The sequence below is a fragment of the Oncorhynchus nerka genome, linkage group LG27, assembly GCF_034236695.1.
Source record: "Oncorhynchus nerka isolate Pitt River linkage group LG27, Oner_Uvic_2.0, whole genome shotgun sequence".
Classification (NCBI taxonomy): domain Eukaryota; kingdom Metazoa; phylum Chordata; class Actinopteri; order Salmoniformes; family Salmonidae; genus Oncorhynchus; species Oncorhynchus nerka.
Window position 1 is genome coordinate 92899634 of NC_088422.1, and position 25279 is coordinate 92924912.

General features: G+C 45.3%; 2 protein-coding genes across 2 annotated transcripts in view; one reads left to right on the plus strand and one right to left on the minus strand.

Annotated features, from left to right (window-relative positions):
* Positions 1 to 19596, minus strand: part of LOC115124005 (A disintegrin and metalloproteinase with thrombospondin motifs 7) — a 185129-nt gene extending 165533 nt beyond the window's left edge. The window contains 4 exon segments of the mRNA XM_065011186.1: positions 3119 to 3315; positions 4486 to 4666; positions 13361 to 13728; positions 19177 to 19596. Coding sequence (XP_064867258.1) covers positions 3119 to 3315; positions 4486 to 4666; positions 13361 to 13728; positions 19177 to 19294 — 864 coding nt within the window. The 5' untranslated portion in view covers positions 19295 to 19596.
* A 3267-nt stretch (positions 19597 to 22863) lies between these two features.
* On the plus strand, positions 22864 to 24555 carry rxfp3.3a2 (relaxin family peptide receptor 3.3a2). Its single transcript, XM_029644340.2, has one exon. It carries the CDS (start codon positions 22943 to 22945, stop codon positions 24149 to 24151), a length of 1209 nt encoding a protein of 402 aa, XP_029500200.2. The 5' UTR covers positions 22864 to 22942; the 3' UTR covers positions 24152 to 24555.
* Positions 24556 to 25279: the final 724 nt, after the last annotated feature.

Genomic DNA, 25279 nt, shown 5'->3' on the forward strand with positions numbered 1-25279 from the left:
CAGGACATGGGGAAGGAGTGATAAAAGAGAAGGATGAGGGCTACAGGACATGGGGAAGGAGTGATAAGAGAGGGATGAGGGCTACAGGACATGGGGAAGGAGTGACAAAAGAGAGGGATGAGGGCTACAGGACATGGGGAAGGAGTGATAAAAGAGAGGGATGAGGGCTACAGGACATGGGGAAGGAGTGATAAAAGAGAGGGATGAGGGCTACAGGACATGGGGAAGGGGAGCTGACATGGGGAAGGAGTGACAAAAGAGAGGGATGAGGGCTACAGGACATGGGGAAGAGGGGAGGGCTACAGGACATGGGGAAGGAGTGATAAGAGAGGGATGAGGGCTACAGGACATGGGGAAGGAGTAATAAGAGAGGGATGAGGGCTACAGGACATGGGGAAGGAGCGATAAGAGAGGGATGAGGGCTACAGGACATGGGGAAGGAGTGCATAAAGAGGGATGAGGGCTACAGGACATGGGGAAGGAGCGATAAGAGAGGGATGAGGGCTACAGGACATGGGGAAGGAGTGCATAAAGAGGGATGAGGGCTACAGGACATGGGGAAGGAGTGATAAGAGAGGGATGAGGGCTACAGGACATGGGGAAGGAGTGACAAAAGAGAGGGATGAGGGCTACAGGACATGGGGAAGAAGTGATAAGAGAGGGATGAGGGCTACAGGACATGGGGAAGGAGTGATAAGAGAGGGATGAGGGCTACAGGACATGGGGAAGGAGTAATAAGAGAGGGATGAGGGCTACAGGACATGGGGAAGGAGTGACAAAAGAGAGGGATGAGGGCTACAGGACATGGGGAAGGAGTGATAAAAGAGGGATGAGGGCTACAGGACATGGGGAAGGAGTGATAAGAGAGGGATGAGGGCTACAGGACATGGGGAAGGAGTGACATGGGGAAGGAGTAAAAGAGAGGGATGAGGGCTACAGGACATGGGGAAGGAGTGGCTAAGGACAGAAGAGGATGAGGGATGAGGGCTACAGGACATGGGGAAGGAGTGATAAGAGAGGGATGAGGGCTACAAGACATGGGGAAGGAGTGATAAGAGAGGGATGAGGGCTACAGGACATGGGGACGGAGTGATTAAAGAGGGATGAGGGCTACAGGACATGGGGAAGGAGTGATAAGAGAGGGATGAGGGCTACAGGACATGGGGAAGGAATGATTAAAGAGGGATGAGGGCTACAGGACATGGGGAAGGAGTGATTAAAGAGGGATGAGGGCTACAGGACATGGGGAAGGAGTGATAAGAGAGGGATGAGGGCTACAGGACATGGGGAAGGAATGATTAAAGAGGGATGAGGGCTACAGGACATGGGGAAGGAGCGATAAGAGAGGGATGAGGGCTACAGGACATGGGGAAGGAGCGATAAGAGATGGATGAGGGCTACAGGACATGGGGAAGGAATGATAAATCCAAACATGTCACACTACTAACAGAACAGAGATGAGGGTGAAACACATGGAAGCATCTAGCATAGGTATTGAGCCAGCCAAGGTGGGATGTTTTGGATGTTGTTGTTGACATGGATGTTACATAACATCGCCTACAACAGAATTACTGTCAAGGCTGCAGCCTACCTAAGCAAAGAAGCTAATGTGTAAATCAAGTTATTTGAAACCTAGTTCCCTAGAACTATAAGAAAGTTACTGGGATGGATTTAGAGTAGGGTCAAGAAGTTTGCACTGGAAATAAAAAAAAGTTCATTTCAGCCGACCAAAGGCTACTTCCATCTGACACCCAGCACACTAGCCCATATTTGGTAATAGTGGGAATCAAACCCACAACTTTGGTGTTGCTGACACCTTACCAAAAGAAAACCCAGTGAGACAGAGAGGGCCTGCAGACACGATGTTCATGACAGTCAGTACAGACGGCTAGCAGACACTTACGATGTTCATGACAGTCGGTACAGACGGCTAGCAGACACTTACGATGTTCATGACAGCCAGTACAGACGGCTAGCAGACACTAACGATGTTCATGACAGTCAGTACAGACGGCTAGCAGACACTTACGATGTTCATGACAGCCAGTACAGACGGCTAGCAGATACGTACGATGTTCATGACAGCCAGTACAGACGGCTAGCAGACACTAACAATGTTCATGACAGCCAGTACAGAAGGCTAGCAGACACTTACAATGTCCATGACAGCCAGTACAGACGGCTAGCAGACACTTACGATGTTCATGACAGCCAGTACAGACGGCTAGCAGACACTTACGATGTTCATGACAGTCAGTACAGACGGCTAGCAGACACTTACGATGTTCATGACAGTCAGTACAGACGGCTAGCAGACACTAACGATGTTCATGACAGTCAGTACAGACGGCTAGCAGACACGATGTTCATGACAGTCATGTAGCAGATGACGATGTTCATCAGTACAGACGGCTAGCAGACACTAACGATGTTCATGACAGTCAGTACAGACGGCTAGCAGACACTTACGATGTTCATGACAGCCAGTACAGACGGCGGTTCATGACAGACACGGCTAGCAGACACTTACGATGTTCATGACAGCCAGTACAGACGGCTAGCAGACACTTACGATGTTCATGACAGTCAGTACAGACGGCTAGCAGACACTAACGATGTTCATGACAGCCAGTACAGACGGCTAGCAGACACTAACGATGTTCATGACAGCCAGTACAGACGGCTAGCAGACACTTACGATGTTCATGACAGTCAGTACAGACGGCTAGCAGACACTTACGATGTTCATGACAGTCAGTACAGACGGCTAGCAGACACTAACGATGTTCATGACAGTCAGTACAGACAGCTAGCAGACACTTACGATGTTCATGACAGCCAGTACAGACGGCTAGCAGATACGTACGATGTTCATGACAGTCAGTACAGACGGCTAGCAGATACGTACGATGTTCACGACAGTCAGTACAGACGGCTAGCAGACACTAACGATGTTCATGACAGCCAGTACAGACGGCTAGCAGACACTTACGATGTTCATGACAGCCAGTACAGACGGCTAGCAGACACTAACGATGTTCATGACAGCCAGTACAGACGGCTAGCAGACACTTACGATGTTCATGACAGCCAGTACAGACGGCTAGCAGACACTTACGATGTTCATGACAGCCAGTACATAGCTCTCCACGCCCTTGGTGCCGTGGTACTCCACCATCTTGGAATCGGCCACCACCAGCGTTTCCACCCACTTCTCCCTGCTGATGGAACGCTGGCGTATCCTCCTCTTCCTCCGCTGGCGTCTCTCCCAGCGCTCCCGTTGCCTCTCAACACGCTCCAACGCCGCAGCGGGATCTGAGGGCGGAGCCATGACAAATATTGTGGTTGTAGAGTTGTAGCTTTAGTATTGTGTTTAAAAATAGCATGGAATAAGTCAGACTTTTTTTTGTTATCCTTGATTGGTTTGAACTTCGATACACCATATATTAGTAAGGGATGTTTATGTAAAACATGTTATGTGTTTGATCAGGTCAGTTACACCAACTATAGTCAATAGTGAATTTATCCAAAACTGTACATCATATGTATGAAGAGTCAGCTAAGTGGCAACAGCGTTAGAACCCTATACAGTACACACTGATGCATTGTGTTGAACATAACATGTACTCTATAAAGAAACATACAACAGAGACAATTCAGTCTTTTCTAAATGTCTTGAGGGAATTGAAGTGAGCGTTACGCACGCTGAACCCTGTGAGAGAGGAAGTGGGGATTTGATGCTTGAGACAGAACTTTCCAGTCTAGTGGAAGAGGTTTTCTTTCCCTCCTAAAATGCCTGGTAAAACAGATGATCTTCCCTGGTTCTCTCTAGCATCCCCAGCCATCTGCAGGATATTCCAACAATTCTCTTGACCTATTCCCTGTGGGTGAAGTCAACCAAGACTCCAGTGAAGTGCACGTTCAAGTGAGTTCGAAAGAGTTATTTTCAAAATAGTTCAAGTCCCGGGGCCTGCAATGAATTCCTAATGGTATATTTACATATCTCTCTTGCATAATACTGCCTCTCTGATATTTCATCCGGCAATGTGTTTCAGGGCTTAATTAAGGCTCCTGGTATTTCAAACAGGCCCCATTACCAGCCCAACTGTTCCTAGGCCGTCTTCCTCCACCTCTAGAGAGTGGAATTCAGTGTGTGTGTGTACTGTATGTGTATGTGTGATAGATCCAGGTTGGGATAGGGATCTCTCAGTGGATCGGCCCTGTTTCAATACTTAGAAAATGCATCCTCCCTTCCCTAAAGCATGACTGATCTGGCACCATCTGGATGGGTTTGGTTGGATCTGACATGTAAAATCAGTTGTTGTCAGAAGTGGGATCTTTGTTTTGTCCAATCCGACCTTGTGAGATTGGTGATTAGTTCAAGGAAGGGAAGGAAAGCTGCATCTTTAAAGTATTGGAACAGTCACATCCTCTAAGGCCTCTATAATGGAGTGTGTGATGCCAGGTCACGACAGGAGGCTTCACCTTTGACCCCACAGGTACCGTTGGTGGTATGGTCTCCAGAGATGGGCTGTACCAACTGGCTTTGGGTGGGGGAGGTGTGGCGCTTGTAGATAATGTGGACTTGTGGTGCCGTCAACTCATCACTAGACCGCTCCAATGGCCGGATAAAGAACTCCTCATGGTACAGCTTGAACAGCCCAGTCTACAGAGGGAGGTTGGTAGGTCAGTATTGCTTTTGTTATGAGAAAAACATAGTGATCATATTGTACAGGGAGAAAGGGCGTCAGAATTGCGTTATTATTATTTTTTAAATGGTCCTAAGCAAGGACATTCTATGGGGTGAAAGTGAGGTCAAAATGTATTATACAGTATATGATAAATATAGTGATCCTATTGTACAGGGAGAAAGTTGGTCAGAAATGCTTTATTAATACAGAAAATACAGTCCTAAGCAAGCACATTGTTTGGGTAGAAAGAGGGGAATAAAACAGTAAAACACATTCTACTGGGAGAACAGCTGCTTTGATATGGGAAGAACACAGCACATTCTACTGGGAGAACAAGGGATCACAACTGCTTTGATATGGGAAGAACACAGTTAGCACATTCTACTGGGAGAACAAGGGATCACAACTGCTTTGATCTGGGAAGAACACAGTTAGCACATTCTACTGGGAGAACAAGGGATCACAACTGCTTTGATCTGGGAAGAACACAGTTAGCACATTCTACTGGGAGAACAAGGGATCACAACTGCTTTGATATGGGAAGAACACAGTTAGCACATTCTACTGGGAGAACAAGGGATCACAACTGCTTTGATATGGGAAGAACACAGTTAGCACATTCTACTGGGAGAACAAGGGATCACAACTGCTTTGATCTGGGAAGAACACAGTTAGCACATTCTACTGGGAGAACAAGGGATCACAACTGCTTTGATATGGGAAGAACACAGTTAGCACATTCTACTGGGAGAACAAGGGATCACAACTGCTACTGGGAGAACAAGGGATCACAACTGCTTTGATATGGGAAGAACACAGTTAGCACATTCTACTGGGAGAACAAGGGATCACAACTGCTTTGATCTGGGAAGAACACAGTTAGCACATTCTACTGGGAGAACAAGGGATCACAACTGCTTTGATATGGGAAGAACACAGTTAGCACATTCTACTGGGAGAACAAGGGATCACAACTGCTTTGATATGGGAAGAACACAGCACATTCTACTGCGAGAACAAGGGATCACAACTGCTTTGATATGGGAAGAACACAGTTAGCACATTCTACTGGGTGAGAGATGGGTCAAAATTGCTTCAGAGAGAAATAAATGCAATCAGCTTCATGAAAATGTGCCATTAGGTTACAGTATTACATAAACGCAAGTTATCTTGGGATTTATCATGTGATTATTTTCCCTTCCCTTTGGGAGCAAAACAAGGACATATGAGAGAAAACACACCGACTGAAATTGAGTCATAACTATAATGGCTAAATCGCGAATGCTCCGCAACAATGATTTAGACTTATGACAGTCTTCAACCCAGCAGTCTGGCCTCTGGGCTTCTGGCTCAGCCGTAGCTGTGGAACTTAGAGCGAGATGTGGCATTGTGCCAAATGATACGCTGTGGGTCTGGAGACTGTCGATCTCTCCTCAATATATCCAATTGCTATCATTTTAAAGAAACAACATTTCCAGTCCAGTAAGTCCCCCTCCCCCAGGTTCAAAGAGTTTAAAAGGACAGATTCACAATACAGTATATACACTTTGGATTCAACTAGAAGTTGACTGTTCAAGAACATGGACATTTAAGAGGATACTCTGAGAAAGTTTCCCCAGTTTCCCCATTGGCCAAAAGTCCCTTATTGTGGGGAAAACAAGCATTGTCACTTAAACTTAGAAGTATCACAAATGTTTAGGTTTGCATGCAAATGTTTGAATTTCTAGAACAAATGGAAAAAAGGCAGAAATTGAGAGATATATTATTAGAAAGGGAGAAAGGAATACAGTAATAATGGAACAGTATGATGTTGTTGATAGGGCTTGTAGGGAGAAAGGAATACAGTAATAATGGAACAGTATGATGTTGTTGGATAGGGCTTGTAGGGAGAAAGGAATACAGTAATAATGGAACAGTATGATATTGTTGGATAGGGCTTGTAGGGAGAAAGGAATACAGTAATAATGGAACAGTATGATGTTGTTGATAGGGCTTGTAGGGAGAAAGGAATACAGTAATAATGGAACAGTATGATGTTGTTGATAGGGCTTGTAGGGAGAAAGGAATACAGTAATAATGGAACAGTATGATGTTGTTGATAGGGCTTGTAGGGAGAAAGGAATACAGTAATAATGGAACAGTATGATGTTGTTGATAGGGCTTGTAGGGAGAAAGGAATACAGTAATAATGGAACAGTATGATGTTATTTAACCAGGGCTTGAGAACAAGTTCTCATTTACAATGGACCTGGCCAAGATAAAGCAAAGCAGTTGATACATACAACGTAGAGTTACACATGGAGAAAACAAACATACAGTAATAATGAACAAAAAAAAAAAAATGATGTTGTATGATAGGGCAAATTGTGAGAAGGGAGAAAGGAAGGCCACAGTAATAATGAACAGTATGATGTTGTTGATATGGGTATTGCAAGGGAAGAATGTGCAAAGTAAAATGGAAAAATGATGTTGTTGATAGGGCAAAATAAATAAATAAATTAAATACAGTTAATGGAAAGCAGTATGTTGTTTGTAAATTATAGGTGGGCTATGTACAGGTGCAGTAATCTGTAAGATGCTCTGAACAGTTGATGTTGTTTAGGGCTAGTGAGGGAGAAAGTGTTTCCAATAATAAGAACATTTATGATGTTGTTCCAGATAGGGCTTGCAGAGAAAGGAATACGGCCAAAGAAAGTATGGTTTTGTTGATACCTGCTGGGCGTTGTAGGTGGGAGAATGCTAGGTGACCAGCGAGCTGAGATAAGGGGGAACCAGCAGGGTCTTGTAGATGACATAGGGTTTGTAGGGAGAAAGGAAGGGCCAGCCAACGAGAGCGAACAGTATGATGGGTAGTTGATGGGGCTTTGGTGACAAAAGGATAGCAGTGATAACTGCATCCAATTTGTTGAGTAGGGCTTATTGGAGGAGTAAATGAATACAGTAATAATGGAACAGTATGATATTTTGATAGGGTATGTTGGCAGAGAAAGGATGCTTTGTTAATAAGAACTAGATTTACTTTGATTGATGTTTGATAGGGCTTCTGGAAGGAGAGAATACAGTAATAAGAACAGTATGATGTTGTTGGATAGGGCTTGTAGGGAGAAAGGAATAGAGTAGTAATGGAACAGTATGATGTTGCAGGTAGGGCTTGAAGAGCATGATTTAGTTTTACTTGTATTTAAGAGCAATTGGAGGCCACAGAAGGAGAGTTGTTGGCATTGAAGCTTGCCTGGAGGGTTGTTAACACAGTAATCCAAAGAACAGTATGATGGTGTTGATCTGCTTGTAGAGGAGATCAGGACTCACAGCATAATGGAACAGTATGATATTGAGATAGGGTTGTAGGAAGAAAGGAATAGAGTACTAATGGAACAGTATGATATTGTTGACACAGAACTTATCAGAGAAAGTTGGTGAACCACAGTAATCAATGGAACAAGTATGATATTGTTGGATAGGGCTTGTAGGGAGAAAGAAAGCCTTGGCCAGTAATAATGGACGGCTGCACAGTATGATGTTTCTTGTATGGGGAAAGAATACAGTAATAGGACCTTGAGCAGTATGGTTGCACCCATGACAGCTCTGAAACCCTTGCATAGAGAGAAGAATACAGTGAGAATAATGGAACAGTCTGATTTGTTGACTTGGCTTTAGGAAGAAAGAAATATGGTAAGGAACAGTATGATAGGTCTGATAGCAGTTTGGGAAAGAATACAGTAATAATGAACAGTATGATGAATTGTTGATAGGCTTGAGGTTGAACAGGCTAGTAATAATGGAACAGTCGGCAGATAATTTTAGAAAGAAAGGGTCCAGAGAAGCCCGGCTGATTTGTAATAAGAACAGCTCTTTCATGAACTTCAGCTGAAGGGCTTGGGAGAAGGAGAACATGGGTAACAATGGAACAGTATGATATTGTTGGGGGTGCAGTGCTGTCACATAGGAGAGGTGGAAAGCATGGCCAGCCAATCACAGAAAAATGCTTACAAATTCTCAATTAGGTGGATTTATCAGTGGTGACAGTGTTTCCTATCTTCAGCAGTGGGCAGCTGGGAGGAGGTGTTCTTATTCTCCATGGACACAGTGTCCCAGAACTTTTTAGAGTTGTGTTGCAGGAAGCAAATTTCTGAGAAAAAGCTAGCCTTGGCTTTTCAACTCACAGTGTATAACGGTTTCTAGCTTCCTGAACAGCTGCATATCACGGGGGCTGTGGATGCAATCACAAAGCCATAGATGTTTTTGTGTTGGTTAAGGGACAGCAGGTCACAGGGAGAGAGGGCTATATCTGGACAGGTTCTAATTTTCTTGAATGGGGCATGTTTATTTAAGATTGTTAGGAAGTTTTTAAAAAATATCCAGGCATCCTCACTGACGGGATGAGATCAATATCCTTCCAGGACAGCCAGGTCACAGAGGAAGGCCTGCTCGCTGAAGTGTTTCAGGGAGCGTTCACAGACAGAGGTGGTATTTGGACAGCGGTACGGATGCAGGCAATGAGGCAGTGAGGCTGAGATCTTGGTTGAAGACAGCAGAGGTGTCATTTAGAGGGAAGGTGGTTGATGATATCTATGCGGTCCAGAGGCTTTGGGGGTACCTGGTAGGTTCAGCGGTCACAGAGATTGAGAGGCATCAAGTTTAGATTGTAGGATGGCTGGTCACAGAGCATGTTCCAGTTTGGTATGTGGACAGCGAGCTCACAGAAGATAGAGGGGTGGTATGTGTCCAGCGGTCACAGAGCAGAGGGTGGTCTGTAGACAGGCGGTCACAGAGGAGAGACTTGTTTTAGACAGGTGGATTTTTAACAGTAGAAGTTCAAATTGTTTGGGTACAGACCTGGTCACAGTAGGACAGAACTCTGCAGGCTATCTTTGCAGTAGATTGCAACACCGCCCCTTTCACAGTTCTATCTTGTCTGAAAATGCTTGTAGTTTGGAATTAAAATTTCTGAATTTTGGTGGTCTTCCTAAGTGGATCAGACACAGCTAGAACATCCGAGGTTGGCAGAGTGTGCTAAAGCAGTGAAAAGAACAAACTTAGGGAGGAGGCTTGTAATGTTAACATGCATGAAACCAAGGCTATTTTTACAGATGTCATCAAAAGAGAGCGCCTGGGGAATAGATGGAGCTAGGCACTGCAGGGCCTGGATTCAAACCATCTACATCGCCAGAGGAACATAGGAGGAGAAGAATAAGGTACGGCTAACAGCAATAAGAATTTTCTAGAACGTCTGGAACAGAGAAAAAGGAGGTTTCTACATAAACATAGCATCATATAATGTACAGACAAAGGTATGGTAGGATGAGTACAGTGGAGGTAAACCTAGGTATTGAGTGATGAAAGAGAGATATTGTCTCTAGAAACATCATTGAAACCAGGAGATGTCATTGCATGTGTGGGTGGTGGAAATAATAAGTTGGATAAGGTATAGTGAGCAGGACTAGAGGCTCTGCAGTGAAATAAGCCAATAAACACTAACCAGAACAGCAATGGACAAGACATATTGACATTAAGGAGAGGCATTTAGTCGAGTGATCAAAAGGGTCCAGGGAGTGGAGAGGTTGGTTTGGGGGTCAGTAGATTTAGACAGCTAGCCAGGACATCGGTAGCAAGCTAGCATAGGATGGAGGTCTGTTGTTACACCTCTTAATGAATCGTCATTTAGTGGAGTTCCGTGTTGTAGAAATTAGTAATACAACAACAAAAAAATAAAAACAATAGATTAGTTATTGTATAAAGAAACATGTTAATAATAAATTTAAAAACTTTTATCCGAGTCTATTCTGAAATCCGGACAAGACAGCTAACGGTTAGCACCAGATGGGCATTCAGGTAACATTATGTTTTTGATCAATTGGATTTCACTTTGACCGGATCTCTTCTAGGAACAGATAAGTTCTCAGTCCAGTTGTGATTTTGCGGAGGGGCTAGGACCCTTGTAGGCAGTAAAAGATAGGTCTGCAGCCCAGGAGTGATTAGGAGCTCAGGAGTGGTTGACGGTCTCAGCTAGGTCAGCAGTGATGTTTGTCTCAGTAGGATAGACACACGGTAGCAGCCAGTAGGTCAGATCCGGGAGTGACGGTCCAGCAGGTCAGGGACAGAGAAAAAAAAAAATCTCAGTATGGTCAGCAGTGACGGTCTCAAAAGGTCAGCAGTGACGGTTAAATGAACAGTATGATGTTGTTGGATAGGGCTTGTGGAACAGGGAGAAAGGAATACAGTAATAATGGAACAGTATGATGTTCAGATAGGGCTTGTAGGGAGAAAGGAATACAGTAATAATGGAACAGTATGATATTGTTGGATAGGGCTTGTAGGGAGAAAGGAATACAGTAATAATGAACAGTATGATGTTGTTGATAGGGCTTGTAGGAGAAATGATGTTGTTGATAGGGCTTGTAGGGAGAAACAGGAATAGTAATAATGGAACAGTAATAATAGGGAGAAAGGAACGGTAATGATATTGTTGGATAGGGCTTGTAGGGAGAAAGGAATACAGTAATAATGAACAGTATGATGTTGTTGATAGGGCTTGTAGGGAGAAAGGAATACAGTAATAATGGAGCAGTATGATGTTGTTGATAGGGCTTGTAGGGAGAAAGGAATACAGTAACAATGGAACAGTATGATATTGTGGGACGTGGACAGCAGTCACATAGGAGAGATGGGAAGTGGACAGCAATCACAGAGTAGAGATGGGACGTGGACAGCAATCACAGAGTAGAGATGGGACGTGGACAGCAATCACAGAGTAGAGATGGGACGTGGACAGCAATCACAGAGGAGAGATGGGACGTGGACAGCAATCACAGAGGAGAGATGGGACGTGGACAGCAATCACAGAGTAGAGATGGGACGTGGACAGCAATCACAGAGGATAGATGGGACGTGGACAGGAATCACAAAGTAGAGATGGGTTGTGGACAGCAATCACAGAGGAGAGATGGGACGTGGACAGCAATCACAGAGGAGAGATGGGACATGGACAGGAATCACGGAGGATAGATGGGATGTGACAGTGAACAAAGAGGAGAGGTAGAATGTGGACAGCGGTCACAGAGGAGAGGTGGTATGTGGACAGCAGTCACAGAGGAGAGGTGGTATGTGGACAGCGGTCACAGAGGAGAGGTGGTATGTGGACAGCGGTCACAGAGGAGAGGTGGTATGTGGACAGCGGTCACAGAGGAGAGGTGGTATGTGGACAGCGGTCACAGAGGAGAGGTGGTATGTGGACAGCGGTCACAGAGGAGAGGTGGTATGTGGACAGCGGTCACAGAGGAGAGGTGGTATGTGGACAGCGGTCACAGAGGAGAGGTGGTATGTGGACAGCGGTCACAGAGGAGAGGTAGAATGTGGACAGCGGTCACAGAGGAGAGGTGGTATGTGGACAGCGTTCACAGATGTAACAGTGAACACATGCTTTATAATTCAGTTTGAGTGACCTACACTAGTGGATAGGTAAGACAATGAGAGGTAAATTGATCATGCGTAAACACAACACAGGCTCCATCGCTTGTTCTGTTCATGGAAGCATGATGATGTTTTTCACACCCACATGTCATCGATGACATCCAGCCTGATTTTAGATGAAAGGTGCTCTAACACTTGTGATGTCAAACGCATCCTCTCAAGCACAGCTCACAGGTCCCTTCACCAACCAGTCACTGGTTTTCCATGGATGGTACAATCTAATAATATAACTACACTAACAGAGCAGGAATGAGGCCAACAGCACGTAATGACTTCAGAGACAACTATAAAAACAATAATACTTAAACATCATCTGTTCAGACGTGTGTTTAAAGATTGAAACTAAGTTGAAGCCAGTGTGGCATACAACATTATACAGTAGTACTTACTGCTTATTGCAAAGCATTAGCATATTTTTATCAGAGCTAGAGGAATTAAATACACCTCTAATGAATCGTCATTTACAATTTCACCTAAAAATGTAATAAATCTTCTTTGGTTTTGTATAATGATAATAATATATGCAATTTAGCAAACACTTTTATCCAGTCTCATGCACAGAACCAATGCGGACAACAAAAACGGGATAGGACCAGTCATTGGCATCGATCAACATTATGTTTTTGATCAATTGTATTTCTACTTTGACTTGTTACCCTAGGAACAGAGAAGTTCTAGAAGTTAAATGTTTTGCATGACCCTTTAGGATGTGAAAGTAAAAAGATATCTCAGTAGGTTAGCAGTTCAGCAGTGACGGTCTCAGTAGGTCAGCAGTGACGGTCTCAGTAGGTCAGCAGTGACGGTCTCAGTAGGTCAGCAGTGCCGGTCTCAGTAGGTCAGCAGTGACGGTCTCAGTAGGTCAGCAGTGACGGTCTCAGTAGGTCAGCAGTGACGGTCTCAGTAGGTCAGCAGTGACGGTCTCAGTAGGTCAGCAGTGACGGTCTCAGTAGGTCAGCAGTGCGGTCTCAGTAGGTCAGCAGTGGCGGTCAGCAGTAGGTCAGCAGTGGCGGTCTCAGTAGTCAGGTCAGCAGTGACGGTCTCAGTAGGTCAGCAGTGACGGTCTCAGTAGGTCAGCAGTGACGGTCTCAGTAGGTCAGCAGTGACGGTCTCAGTAGGTCAGCAGTGACGGTCTCAGTAGGCCAGCAGTGACGGTCTCAGTAGGCCAGCAGTGACGGTCTATCTCCCTCTCTCGCACTCACCAGGCCGTCACAAGTGCTTATAGCCGCCCTCCCCTTCATGGTTGCCTGGTCCCACACGTCCCCGATAAAGTGGCACAGCGAAGGGCCATGGCTGCGTATTTTGGCCCCCTCCATGCCACCGTACCTTCGCTCAGTCAGGAAGCCAGGAGCCAGCAGGTGTGGGTTGAGGGTGAGGTTGAAGTGCAGATTGTGGCCATCGTGCTGCAACTGGTAGAACACCCGTGTAGGGTTTCCTGGTTCCCCCTGGGTTTCCCTCCGCTGTACCCGGCTGACGCGGTGGGACACAAAGTTGGACAGGAAGTGACCTTTGGCGTCCACTCGGTAGGGGTGAACGACCTCGTACTGCGGAAGCCCCTGTAGAAAGCTCTCTGGTTGGGAGAGAAAATAAAAACATGCTGTCTACTAATTGACTGTGAGGTTGTAAACAAACTTGGCAAGCTGTAAACAGTTCCATCTGCACAAGAAACACGTACACTATCCATCATTTAAACAGGGGTTGAATATGACTACAGTATGTCTGTCTTTTTTACTTGAGGATGAGCATGTGACCCAGTATCCACCAATGGCAGGCAATAGTCATGTGGAGTCGTGGATGAGGTCTCACAACGGGCGCTAACTAACTAGGGCTTCGGGTTACTATAGAAGCTGACTGGAGTGTCGATCAGTCTGCTGTACTCTCCTACACCCGGATCCTGGCAGGGGGGCATCATCACGGTGATCGGCGGCGTGCTGGCCCGCTGTGCCACATTCAATGAGCGAATGAGGCTTAAGGCCCTCACTTACACGCAGACAGAAACGTACGCGCGCACACAAGCACCGTTCAAAGAACGGTATGAATTTTAATAGCAGCATGCACCTCACAGCACTTTAATCATATGCTAGTGGTGCCCTAGTAGTATGCTAGATGTGCCCTAGTAGTATGCTAGATGTGCCCTAGTAGTATGCTAGATGTGCCCTAGTTGTATGCTTGATGTGCCCTAGTAGTATGCTAGATGTGCCCTAGCAGTATGCTAGATGTGCCCTAGTAGTATGCTAGATGTGCCCTAGTAGTATGCTAGATGTGCCCTAGTAGTATGCTAGTGGTGCCCTAGTAGTATGCTAGTGGTGCCCTAGTAGTATGCTAGATGTGCCCTAGTAGTATGCTAGATGTGCCCTAGTAGTATGCTAGTGGTGCCCTAGTAGTATGCTAGATGTGCAATAGCAGTATGCTAGATGTGCCCTAGTAGTATGCTAGATGTGCCCTAGTAGTATGCTAGATGTGCAATAGCAGTATGCTAGATGTGCAATAGCAGTATGCTAGCCCTAGTATGTGCATAGTAGTATGCTAGTGCCCAGTATGTAGTGCCCTAGTAGTATGCTAGAGTAGTAGTATAGATGTGCCCTAGTAGTATGCTAGATGTGCCCTAGTAGTATGCTAGATGTGCAATAGCAGTATGCTAGATGTGCAATAGCAGTATGCTTGATGTGCCCTAGTAGTATGCTAGTGGTGCCCTAGTAGTATGCTAGATGTGCCCTAGTAGTATGCTAGTGGTGCCCTAGTAGTATGCTAGATGTGCCATAGCAGTATGCTAGATGTGCCCTAGTAGTATGCTAGTGGTGCCCTAGTAGTATGCTAGATGTGCCATAGCAGTATGCTTGATGTGCAGTCACAGTGTATTCAGATGGTAGCAGTTACATAGGAGTCACAGTAGTATTCTAGATGTGTAGTAGTTGCTAGTGGTGCCCAGTAGTACAGTGGTAATCTCATGGTATGTAGTGGTGCTCTAGTAGTATGCAGTGGTGTATTCCAGTAGTATTACATGGGCAGTCACTAGTGTATTGCTACTGGTGCCCTAGCAGTCACATGGTAGTAGTTACATGTCACAGTGTGATAGTGTTACATAGCAGTCACAGTGTATGCATGGTAGTTACATAGGCAGTCACAGTGTATTCACATGGTAGTAGTTACATAGGCAGTCACAGTGTATTCACATGGTAGTAGTTACATAGGCAGTCACAGTGTAATCACATGGTAGTAGTTACATAGGCAGTCACAGTGTATTCACATGGTAGTAGTTACATAGGCAGTCACAGTGTAATCACATGGTAGTAGTTACATAGGCAGTCACAGTGTATTCACATGGTAGTAGTTACATAGGCAGTCACAGTGTATTCACATGGTAGTAGTTACATAGGCAGTCACAGTGTATTCACATGGTAGTAGTTACATAGGCAGTCACAGTGTATTCAGATGGTAGTAGTTACATAGGCAGTCACAGTGTATTCACATGGTAGTAGTTACATAGGCAGTCACAGTGTATTCACATGGTAGTAGTTACATAGGCAGTCACAGTGTAATCACATGGTAGTAGTTACATAGGCAGTCACAGTGTAATCACATGGTAGTAGTTACATAGGCAGTCACAGTGTAATCACATGGTAGTAGTTACATAGGCAGTCACAGTGTATTCACATGGTAGTAGTTACATCGGTAGTCACAGTGTAATCAGTGTAGGTACACGTTGTTACATAGGCAGTCACAGTGTATTCACATGGTAGTAGTTACATCGGTAGTCACAGTGTAATCAGTGTAGGTACACGTTGTTACATAGTACTTAGGCTAAACATTTGCTGCAAGCACATTTTCCAGGATTTCTGGAAAAACTCACAATTAACTATTACGCTAAATGAATAGTGAAAGTGGCTTCATCAAAGCACTGGTTTTCCATGTCTGAATCTCCATGGCAATATAACTGTATATCTCTATACTACTACCTTCAGGAATGTATACTGTTTATCATGACTTTCTCATCCCTTTACCTGAAAAGCTATGACAGTGACAAATGTATTCATCACAAAGGAGAGGAGAATAAAAGCAGCACTAATCCTTTCTATAAAACACAGACCTAACAGAAAGATCTGTCAGCCATCTCTATTTCTGCCTAAAATTCAAAGAGTAATTCAGAACAGGTTTCACTTCAAAAGTCAGACCAGTCTGTCTCACAGGAGTAAACAGGGAGCTGATTTGAATGGGTGAGATGCGGTGGAGGTATATAGGAGGTGAAGGGTAGTGATTGTTTTTTTTCTTTGATTTGGGGTGTTAATAAGAGTCGCTCTCACAGGGAATGTGTTATGCCAACCCTGAGACTGTTGAATCCTTTGATAGAGGACAGTGCCCACCAGTAGTGTCAAGTGCCATCCCAAATGCCACTGCTGCAGTACCAAGCTATCTCCCCTGTGTCAGTCCATCGCCTCGCAAACCCATTACACTTAGCCTTGGCTCCCCAGAGCACCCGCTAAGGTTGATTTGTATGGACGGTAGAGTGTCAAACAGCCCAAGGGTGTATCTAGACTGCTTATGGAAGGCCTTTCCCTTGTTCACTAAGGCTGATACAGAACACAGGGAGACCAAGGGGAAAGGGGTGAAGGAGAGAGAGAAGGGGTGAAGGAGAGAGAGAAGGGGTGAAGGAGAGAGAGAAGGGGTGAAGGAGAGAGAGAAGGGGTGAAGGAGAGAGAGAAGGGGTGAAGGAGAGAGAGAAGGGGTGAAGGAGAGAGAGGGGGAAGGAGAGAGAGAAGGGGTGAAGGAGAGAGAGAAGGGGTGAAGGAGAGAGAGAAGGGGTGAAGGAGAGAGAGAAGGGGTGAACGAGAGAGAGACGGGGTGAAGGAGAGAGAGAAGGGGTGAAGGAGAGAGAGAAGGGGTGAAGGAGAGAGAGAAGGGGTGAAGGAGAGAGAGAGAAGGGGTGAAGGAGAGAGAGAAGGGGTGAACGAGAGAGAGAAGGGGTGAACGAGAGAGAGACGGGGGAAGGAGAGAGAGAAGGGGTGAAGGAGAGAGAGAAGGGGTGAACGAGAGAGAGACGGGGGGAAGGAGAGAGAGAAGGGGTGAAGGAGAGAGAGAAAGGGGTGAACGAGAGAGAGAAGGGGTGAACGAGAGAGAGACGGGGGGAAGGAGAGAGAGAAGGGGTGAAGGAGAGAGAGAAGGGGTGAAGGAGAGAGAGAAGGGGTGAACGAGAGAGAGACGGGGGAAGGAGAGAGTGAAGGGGGGAGAGAAAGAGAGCGATGCGCAACTGGAATATTTGTTAAAAAGTAAGTGTAGTACTGGTATTCTTTTTTAAATCAACCCCCCTTTTTTCTCACACCAAGACACTTCAGCTCAGAGGCCAACTTTAGGTTAACTACTGTATCTAGTATCCTAAACACAGGAGGTTGATGGCACCTTAATAGGGGAGGACGGCTTGTGGTAATGACTGGAATGGATTAGGTGGAATGGTACGAAATACATCAAATACATGGTTTGATGCCATTCCATTCGCTCCGTCCCAGCCATTATTATGAGGCGTCCTCCCCTCAGCAGCCTCCACTGATCCTAACACAGCATGAGTTATTGGACTAACGGGAGCCAATACTTTAAAGAACTCAACACAATTCATCCTGATGCCATTCACTCATGTTGTTTGCAGGGCAGTTTAAATTGACTAGTGGAATGAATGTGACTATCACTGTGAGGTACAGACACAGTAGGTAAGCATGAGCGTGTTTATATGACATATTCAGGCATGACCCAAGTAAAGTGTAGGGTAGCAAACTACAGCTAGGCTACTAGAAGTTTAAGCATGGCCTGAAGCGTTAGAGGCGGCTCAATTATGCATCTCTCTGGTGGGGGGAAAAAACCCTGAAATACTGTAGCTGTTCTCATACAAGCTGGAAATAGGTATAGCCTGGGAACATCACGTCTGTTTTGAGTCATGTGCTCATGGGATTTCGGCACCTCATCCAATGCATAAAATGGGAAAACATAACCTTTAGAAGTGTCAATATTTCCCAAGTGAACTGCTTGCATAGATCAGTCACATCACTAGGCTGTTTGTGTATAAAGGCTGCGTAGATTAGTCACATCGCTAGGCTATGTTTGCATGAGTTGAGGCTGCGTAGATCAGTCACATCACTAGTCTGTGTGTGTAAAGGGTGCGTAGATTAGTCACATCGCTAGGCTGTGTGTGTGAGTTGAGGCTGTGGAGATCAGTCACATCGCTAGGCTGTGTGTGTGTGAGTTGAGGCTGCGGAGATCAGTCACATCGCTAGGCTATGTTTGCATGAGTTGAGGCTGCGTAGATCAGTCACATCGCTAGGCTATGTTTGCATGAGTTGAGGCTGCGGAGATCAGTCACATCACTAGTCTGTGCGGAGATCAGTCACAAGGCTGTGTGTGTGAGTTGAGGCTGTGGAGATCAGTCACATCGCTAGGCTGTGTGTGTGAGTTGAGGCTGCGGAGATCAGTCACATCGCTAGGCTATGTGTGTGTGAGTTGAGGCTGCGGAGATCAGTCACATCGCTAGGCTATGTGTGTGTGAGTTGAGGCTGCGGAGATCAGTCACATCGCTAGGCTGTGTGTGTGAGTTGAGGCTGCGGAGATCAGTCACATCGCTAGGCTGTGTGTGTGTGAGTTGAGGCTGCGGAGATCAGTCACATCGCTAGGCTGTGTGTGTGAGTTGAGGCTGCGGAGATCAGTCACATCGCTAGGCTATGTGTGTGTGAGTTGAGGCTGTGGAGATCAGTCACATCGCTAGGCTATGTGTGTGTGAGTTGAGTCTGTGGAGATCAGTCACATCGCTAGGCTGTGTGTGTGTGAGTTGAGGCTGTGGAGATCAGTCACATCGCTAGGCTGTGTGTGTGAGTTGAGTCTATGTGGAGCTGAGCAGTTGCCAATAGTCTGCAGAGGTCCCCTTGTTACTGACATTTTAAAATGCCAGCATAGCTGAACTATTGCATAAAACTATTTAAAATAAAAGTAACGTTATATGTCAGACGAATGATTCATTGATTTTAAGAGGCTGGCTTACCCGTCTCTTGTTCAAATCCAAATGTTTTACTGTTGTTAAACATCGCCAAGATCCCCGCTGCAACCAAAAAGTAAATTGGAGAGAAAGGTTGTGCAAGTCCGCAGTGTAAGTAAATCATCTTGTTGGAAGGTAAAGAAAGACAATATGTTATTATGCTTTATCCTCACTGTACCGACTGTCATTTCAAACACTTTCAATTTTGTAGTGAAACACTTATATCCCGCTAGAACCATGCACTTTAGACATAGAAAGCGTGACTCCGGCGATATAAACTTAATTAACTTCTGTACGACGTTGTATCCTTCCTCAGTGATTTTCACACGCGTCTTTTGCGTTCCAAGAATTGTAAACTGTAAGTGTTGTTTGCTGACAAGACGATGTCCTCCTTTCTTCCATCAAGGCCCCTTCGACAGCCCTGACAGTTAGGAACTTTCCCTAACAAGCCAAACTTCGCTGAAGAACCTCCCTCTCCGATACAGTTTAGTGGGTGGACTTGAGAGAATGCCTTTCAGTAGTAGCCCAGGGGATGGTAGGTGATTGGGAAACTATTACATTAAATTAGTTGGATTGCCTGTTAAAATAAAAATACGTATGGTGTGCAATTGTAAATAAAGTGGGATAGTTGAGGAAAATCGAATTGACACATTTAACCGGATGTCAAATAGGCTTCCCGACACGCAATAAAGGCTAATATTACGATTGTAACACCATATTAAATAATATTGCTTGTATATATTATGCCTACAGCGACACCTTAGCCTACTGTATAATCTCGTTCGCATGGTTACTGCGCAGAGCACCAATGTATAACGGGACCTGTGTGCATTATGCACTGTGAGGAGCCCCAAACTCCAAGGAAATCATAAACACGACTGATCAATTGCATTATGTTTCCTTTGAAAATTATATTTTCATCTTGGAGCTCACTACTGTGTGTCCCCCTATGGAAATGATGTGTCAAACTCATTCCACCTAGGGCCTATGCTGGGTTTTGGGTTTTCCTTTCAATTCAGACCTAGACAACCAGGTGAGGGGAGTTGCTTACTAATCAGTGACCTTAATCATTCGAGTACAAAGGAGGAGCAAAAACCCGCAGACACACCATCCTCCGTGGAACAAGATTGACACGTTCCCCATAGCGTCCTTCACTGATCTACTGCTGGTTGAGCCATCATGTTGCCCCCTCTAGCGGAAGAGGGCGGTCAGTTTGGCACAAAATGTCGAGTATAAATATGGAAATGTCACAGAATGAAGAAAGAAAAATACGCTAAAAAAAACACTTTTAAAATGTAATGTCTGCCATGTTAAAGCTCTGGTAAAATAAGGAAACCGATATGAGTAGGCTAGACTAGGGGGAGGTTTTGGTAAAATAAGGAAACCGATAGGAGTAGGCTGGACTAGGGGGAGGTTTTGGTAAAATAAGGAAACCGATATGAGTAGGCTGGACTAGGGGGAGGTTTTGGTAAAATAAGGAAACCGATATGAGTAGGCTGGACTAGGGGGAGGTTTTGGTAAAATAAGGAAACCGATATGAGTAGGCTGGACTAGGGGGAGGTTTTGGTAAAATAAGGAAAGCGATATGAGTAGGCTGGACTAGGGGGAGGTTTTGGTAAAATAAGGAAACCGATATGAGTAGGCTGGACTAGGGGGAGGTTTTGGTAAAATAAGGAAACCGATATGAGTAGGCTGGACTAGGGGGGAGGGTTTGGTAAAATAAGGAAACCGATATGAGTAGGCTGGACTAGGGGGAGGTTTTGGTAAAATAAGGAAACCGATATGAGTAGGCTGGACTAGGGGGAGGTTTTGGTATTCTTTCCTGCACAAGGGAGGAACAACTGGTTCATTGTTTTGCCACATTATTTTGGTCCTATTCAAACCATAAAGTATTGGCGAATGGTCAAGTAAATAATCTCCCATAATTCATTATATTTTGTTAAATGTAAGGGACCTTTTGTCCCCATATAAAAACAGCAGCCCGCCGCGACCGGGAGACCCCATGGACAACGCAGCCTGTCCCATCTTGACTCCTGTGGCGGGCCGGGGCGCAAGCACGCTGACACTGTCGCCAGGTGTACAGTGTTTCCTCCGATACATTGGTGCGGCTGGCTTCCGGGTCAAGCGGGCATGGTGTCAAGAAGCAGTGCGGCTTGGCTGGGTCGGGTTTCGGAGGACGCACAGCTCTCGACTTTCGCCTCTCCCAAGTCCTTACTGGAGTTGCAGCCATGGGACAAGACTGTAACTACCAAGTACTCTATGTGGACACCTGCCCATCAAACATCTCATTCCAAAATCATGGGCATTGATATGGAGTTGGTCCCCCTTTGCTTGTATAACAGCCTCCACTCTTCTGGGAAGGCTTTCCACTAGATTTTGGAACATCGCTGCAGGGACTTGCTTCCATTCAGCCACAAGAGCATAAGTGAGGTTGGGCACTGATGTTGGGCGATTAGAGATTCCTCATAGTCAGCGTTCCAATTCATCCCAAAGGTGTTCAATGTGGTTAAGGTCAGGGCTCTGTGCAGGCCAGTCAAGTTCTTCCACACCGATCAACAAACCATTTCTGTATGGACCTCGCTTTGTGCGTGGGGGAATTGTCATGCTGGAACAGGAAAGGGCCTTTCCCAAACTGTTGCCACAAAGTTGGAAGAACAGAATTGTCTAGAATGTCACTGTTTTCTGTAGCATTAAGTTTTCCCTTCACTGGAACTAAGAGGCCTAGTCTGAACCATGAAAAACAGCCCCAAACCATTATTCCTTTTCCACCAGACTTTACAGTTGGCACTATGTATTGGGACAGGTAGCATTCTCCTCGCATCCACCAAACCTAGATTAATCTGTCCGACTGCCAGATGTGAAGCATGATTCATCACTCCAGAGAACGTGTTTCCACTGCTCCAGAGTCCAATGGCGGCGAGCTTTATACCACTCCAGCTGACTCTTGGCATTGCGCATGGTGATTTTAGGCTTGTGTGTGGCTGCTCTGCCATGGACACCCATTTCATGAAGCTCCAGTTCTTGTGCTGATGTTGCTTCCAGAGGCAGTTTGGAACTCGGTATTGAGTGTTGCAACCAAGGCCAGACGATTTGTATGCGCTTCAGCATTCGGCGGTGCTGTTCTGTGAGCTTGTGTGGCCTACCACTTCCCAGCTGAGCCGTTAATGCTCCTAGACATTTCCAAATTTGACGACCTGACTTGTTGGAAAGATGGCATCCACATTGAAATTCACTGAGCTCTTCAGTAAGGCCATTCTACTGCCAATGTTTGTCTATGGAGATTGCATGGCTGTGTGCTCAGTTTTATACACCTGTCAGCAAAGGGTATGGCTGAAATAGCTGGATCCACTCATTTGAAGGGGTGTCCACATTCTTTTATACATATAGTGTAACTTATTTTATTTTGGTATCTGAAAATGCATATTTTTGTCGAGACCTATCAGCAGTTTATTCACAAAGGTCCATCACAGAAAGGTCCATCATGTCTCAATCGACCAATCCACACGATGCAGGGGCAGGCGCTGTGAACACGCACGACTACGCACCTGTATAAGACTCCAGTCAAGATGCAAGATGCAAAGTTTCACATTGATTGCGGCGTTATAAAGGACTGTAGACACGATAACTTTTATTATACAAGCTTCAATGACATAAAATGAACAGATAAAATAAGCACTCAGTTGTATGGAGCGCGAGGACTATTCTGTGATAGGCCATCGAGAAGCGACCTGATGCTAGTAGAAGCACCGGTGTTGCATTCTTATCTGTGAGGATGGGCGAGCTACTCAACCACAGCGGAATTTTGGCATTGAACAGGACTTTAATGGATGATGACAAATTCGGCAGTCTGGAGGATATTGACGTGACCGCGGACGGCACTCCGATTCTAAGGATAATCATCTCCGTTGTTTACTCCATTGTGTGCGCGGTAGGGTTAATTGGGAACTTGTTAGTCTTTTTCCTAATGAGGTTAAAACAGGGGCGGAAGAAATCGAGTATTAACTTTTTCATCATCAACTTGGCAGTGACGGACTTCCAGTTTGTGTTGACTCTGCCGTTCTGGGCAGTGGACACCGCACTGGACTTCAGCTGGCCGTTTGGAGACGCCATGTGTAAAATCATCCTTTCCGTAACAGTTATGAACATGTACGCTAGCGTGTTCTTTCTGACTGCTATGAGTGTGACCAGATACTGGTCTGTCGCCTCGGCTCTGAAGAACCGGTCGAGACAGAGGTCGTGTTCGGTGAAATTGGTGTGCGCGGTGCTGTGGGTCTCCGCAACCCTTGCCACAGCACCCACTACCATTTTCTCCTCAGTGACCGTAGTGGCCGGGGAGAAGCTCTGCCTCATCAGGTTCCCTGAGGGACATGACTGGCTCGCGCTCTATCATCTCCAAAAAATCATCATAGCGTTCGTCATACCCATGCTGATAGTGTCCGTCTGCTATCTGATGCTCTTACGGTTTATCCGTCTGAGGAGCATGAACAACAACCACCCCAAAAGGAGGTCGAGGGTGACCAAATCTGTCACCATCGTCGTCCTCTCCTTCTTTCTTTGCTGGATGCCAAATCACGCCATCACATTCTGGGGTGTATTGGTGAAATTTAACGCTGTCAATTGGGATAAATCCTACTATTTGGTCCACACCTATGTATTCCCGGTGACTGTGTGCCTCGCGCATGCCAATAGCTGCTTGAACCCAGTTCTGTATTGTCTCATGCGACGAGAATTCAGAAAGATGCTGAAGGATTTGTTTTGGAGAATTTCCTCACCAGCCATCTCCAAAGCCTGTACAATACGTACGTTTACGGGGACGTGCAACACACGTGTAACACACGACGACAACCAAGGGGTTATTCCCTTGAATGTTCTAGACACCACACAATGTCGACTATCCTTTATTGACAGACCGGATCTTCCCGTAATACCGGGTCTACCCGGAATGGCACCTGAAGATTCACAGTGCATCCACCAGACATAATTCACTTACTCTGTGAAACGACTTGCTGTAATTACGCATGCATTTTGGAACTATAAATGACAGACTTCTTGAGTTCCCAATGTTGTCATTACCCACGGGGCACCAATTGCGCAGAGTAGGCCAACGGAGTGAAAAGCAGTATTTACAGAAATTTGTTGCGTCCCTGGCACGCACTGGAATGGGTAGGACATGTACTTGGGAAACTTTACGCGCAATGATTACATGTTGATTTTAAGAAAAGAGAGTCACAAATTTAGAGTACACCGAAGTCCATATTCCCTGTGGATGTTATGCCCCGTGTTGGAATGTTGAGATGTTTCTTCTGTCTTCCATTCAAGCTCACACATTGCCATTCAGAGCCAATGCACACATTTTTGGTACATGACAATGGAAATAAATGTGATCTTATTAACATGTTATCAGTGCTTCTGTTGTGGTATCTGGATATATGGCTGAATGTAAAAGGGTCATTGCAATGTATGTGAAATAAAGAGAATATCAATTAAGCATCTTGGTCGATTGATATATTCAGACAATATGTTGTGTGGGTCAATTTGCTAGATATCAATTACTAAAACTCATTAGATGTCGAGAAATGGTCGATTGAAGATATTCAATGCGTTATTGGAGATTACTTAATGCGTAAACCCGCACAGGCTGTGCTGTAACTGCGACGATATAATGGATTGCAAGTAGACAGAACTTTATAAATAAAGATAAGCATATTTGCATGTGTATCTTCGTTCATATAGAGAGTTTGAGAAGGTTGCCAACTCCGGAAGCCGGCCTAAGGTTATCTACTTCATTTTTACCGAGATTACACTTTCAGAAATCGTAATGACACTCAAATCTATTAATATTAAGAAATCGACCGGCCCGGACCAATGTAACATTTATTATTTCCCCCAAATTGGTGCAGAGATCTTTGCTGTCCTTCTCACGCATATATTCAATCTTTCATTGGCGAGTGATACGATTCCAAAAGTCTGGAAAGCAGCTTACGTCACCCTTATACATCTTGGTCGATTGATATATTCAGGCAATGTGTTGTGCGGGTCAGTTGGATAACGTTGGATAACTATAGTCCCGTTTGTAAACTGTCTGCACTGGAAACATCTTTGGAAAAGC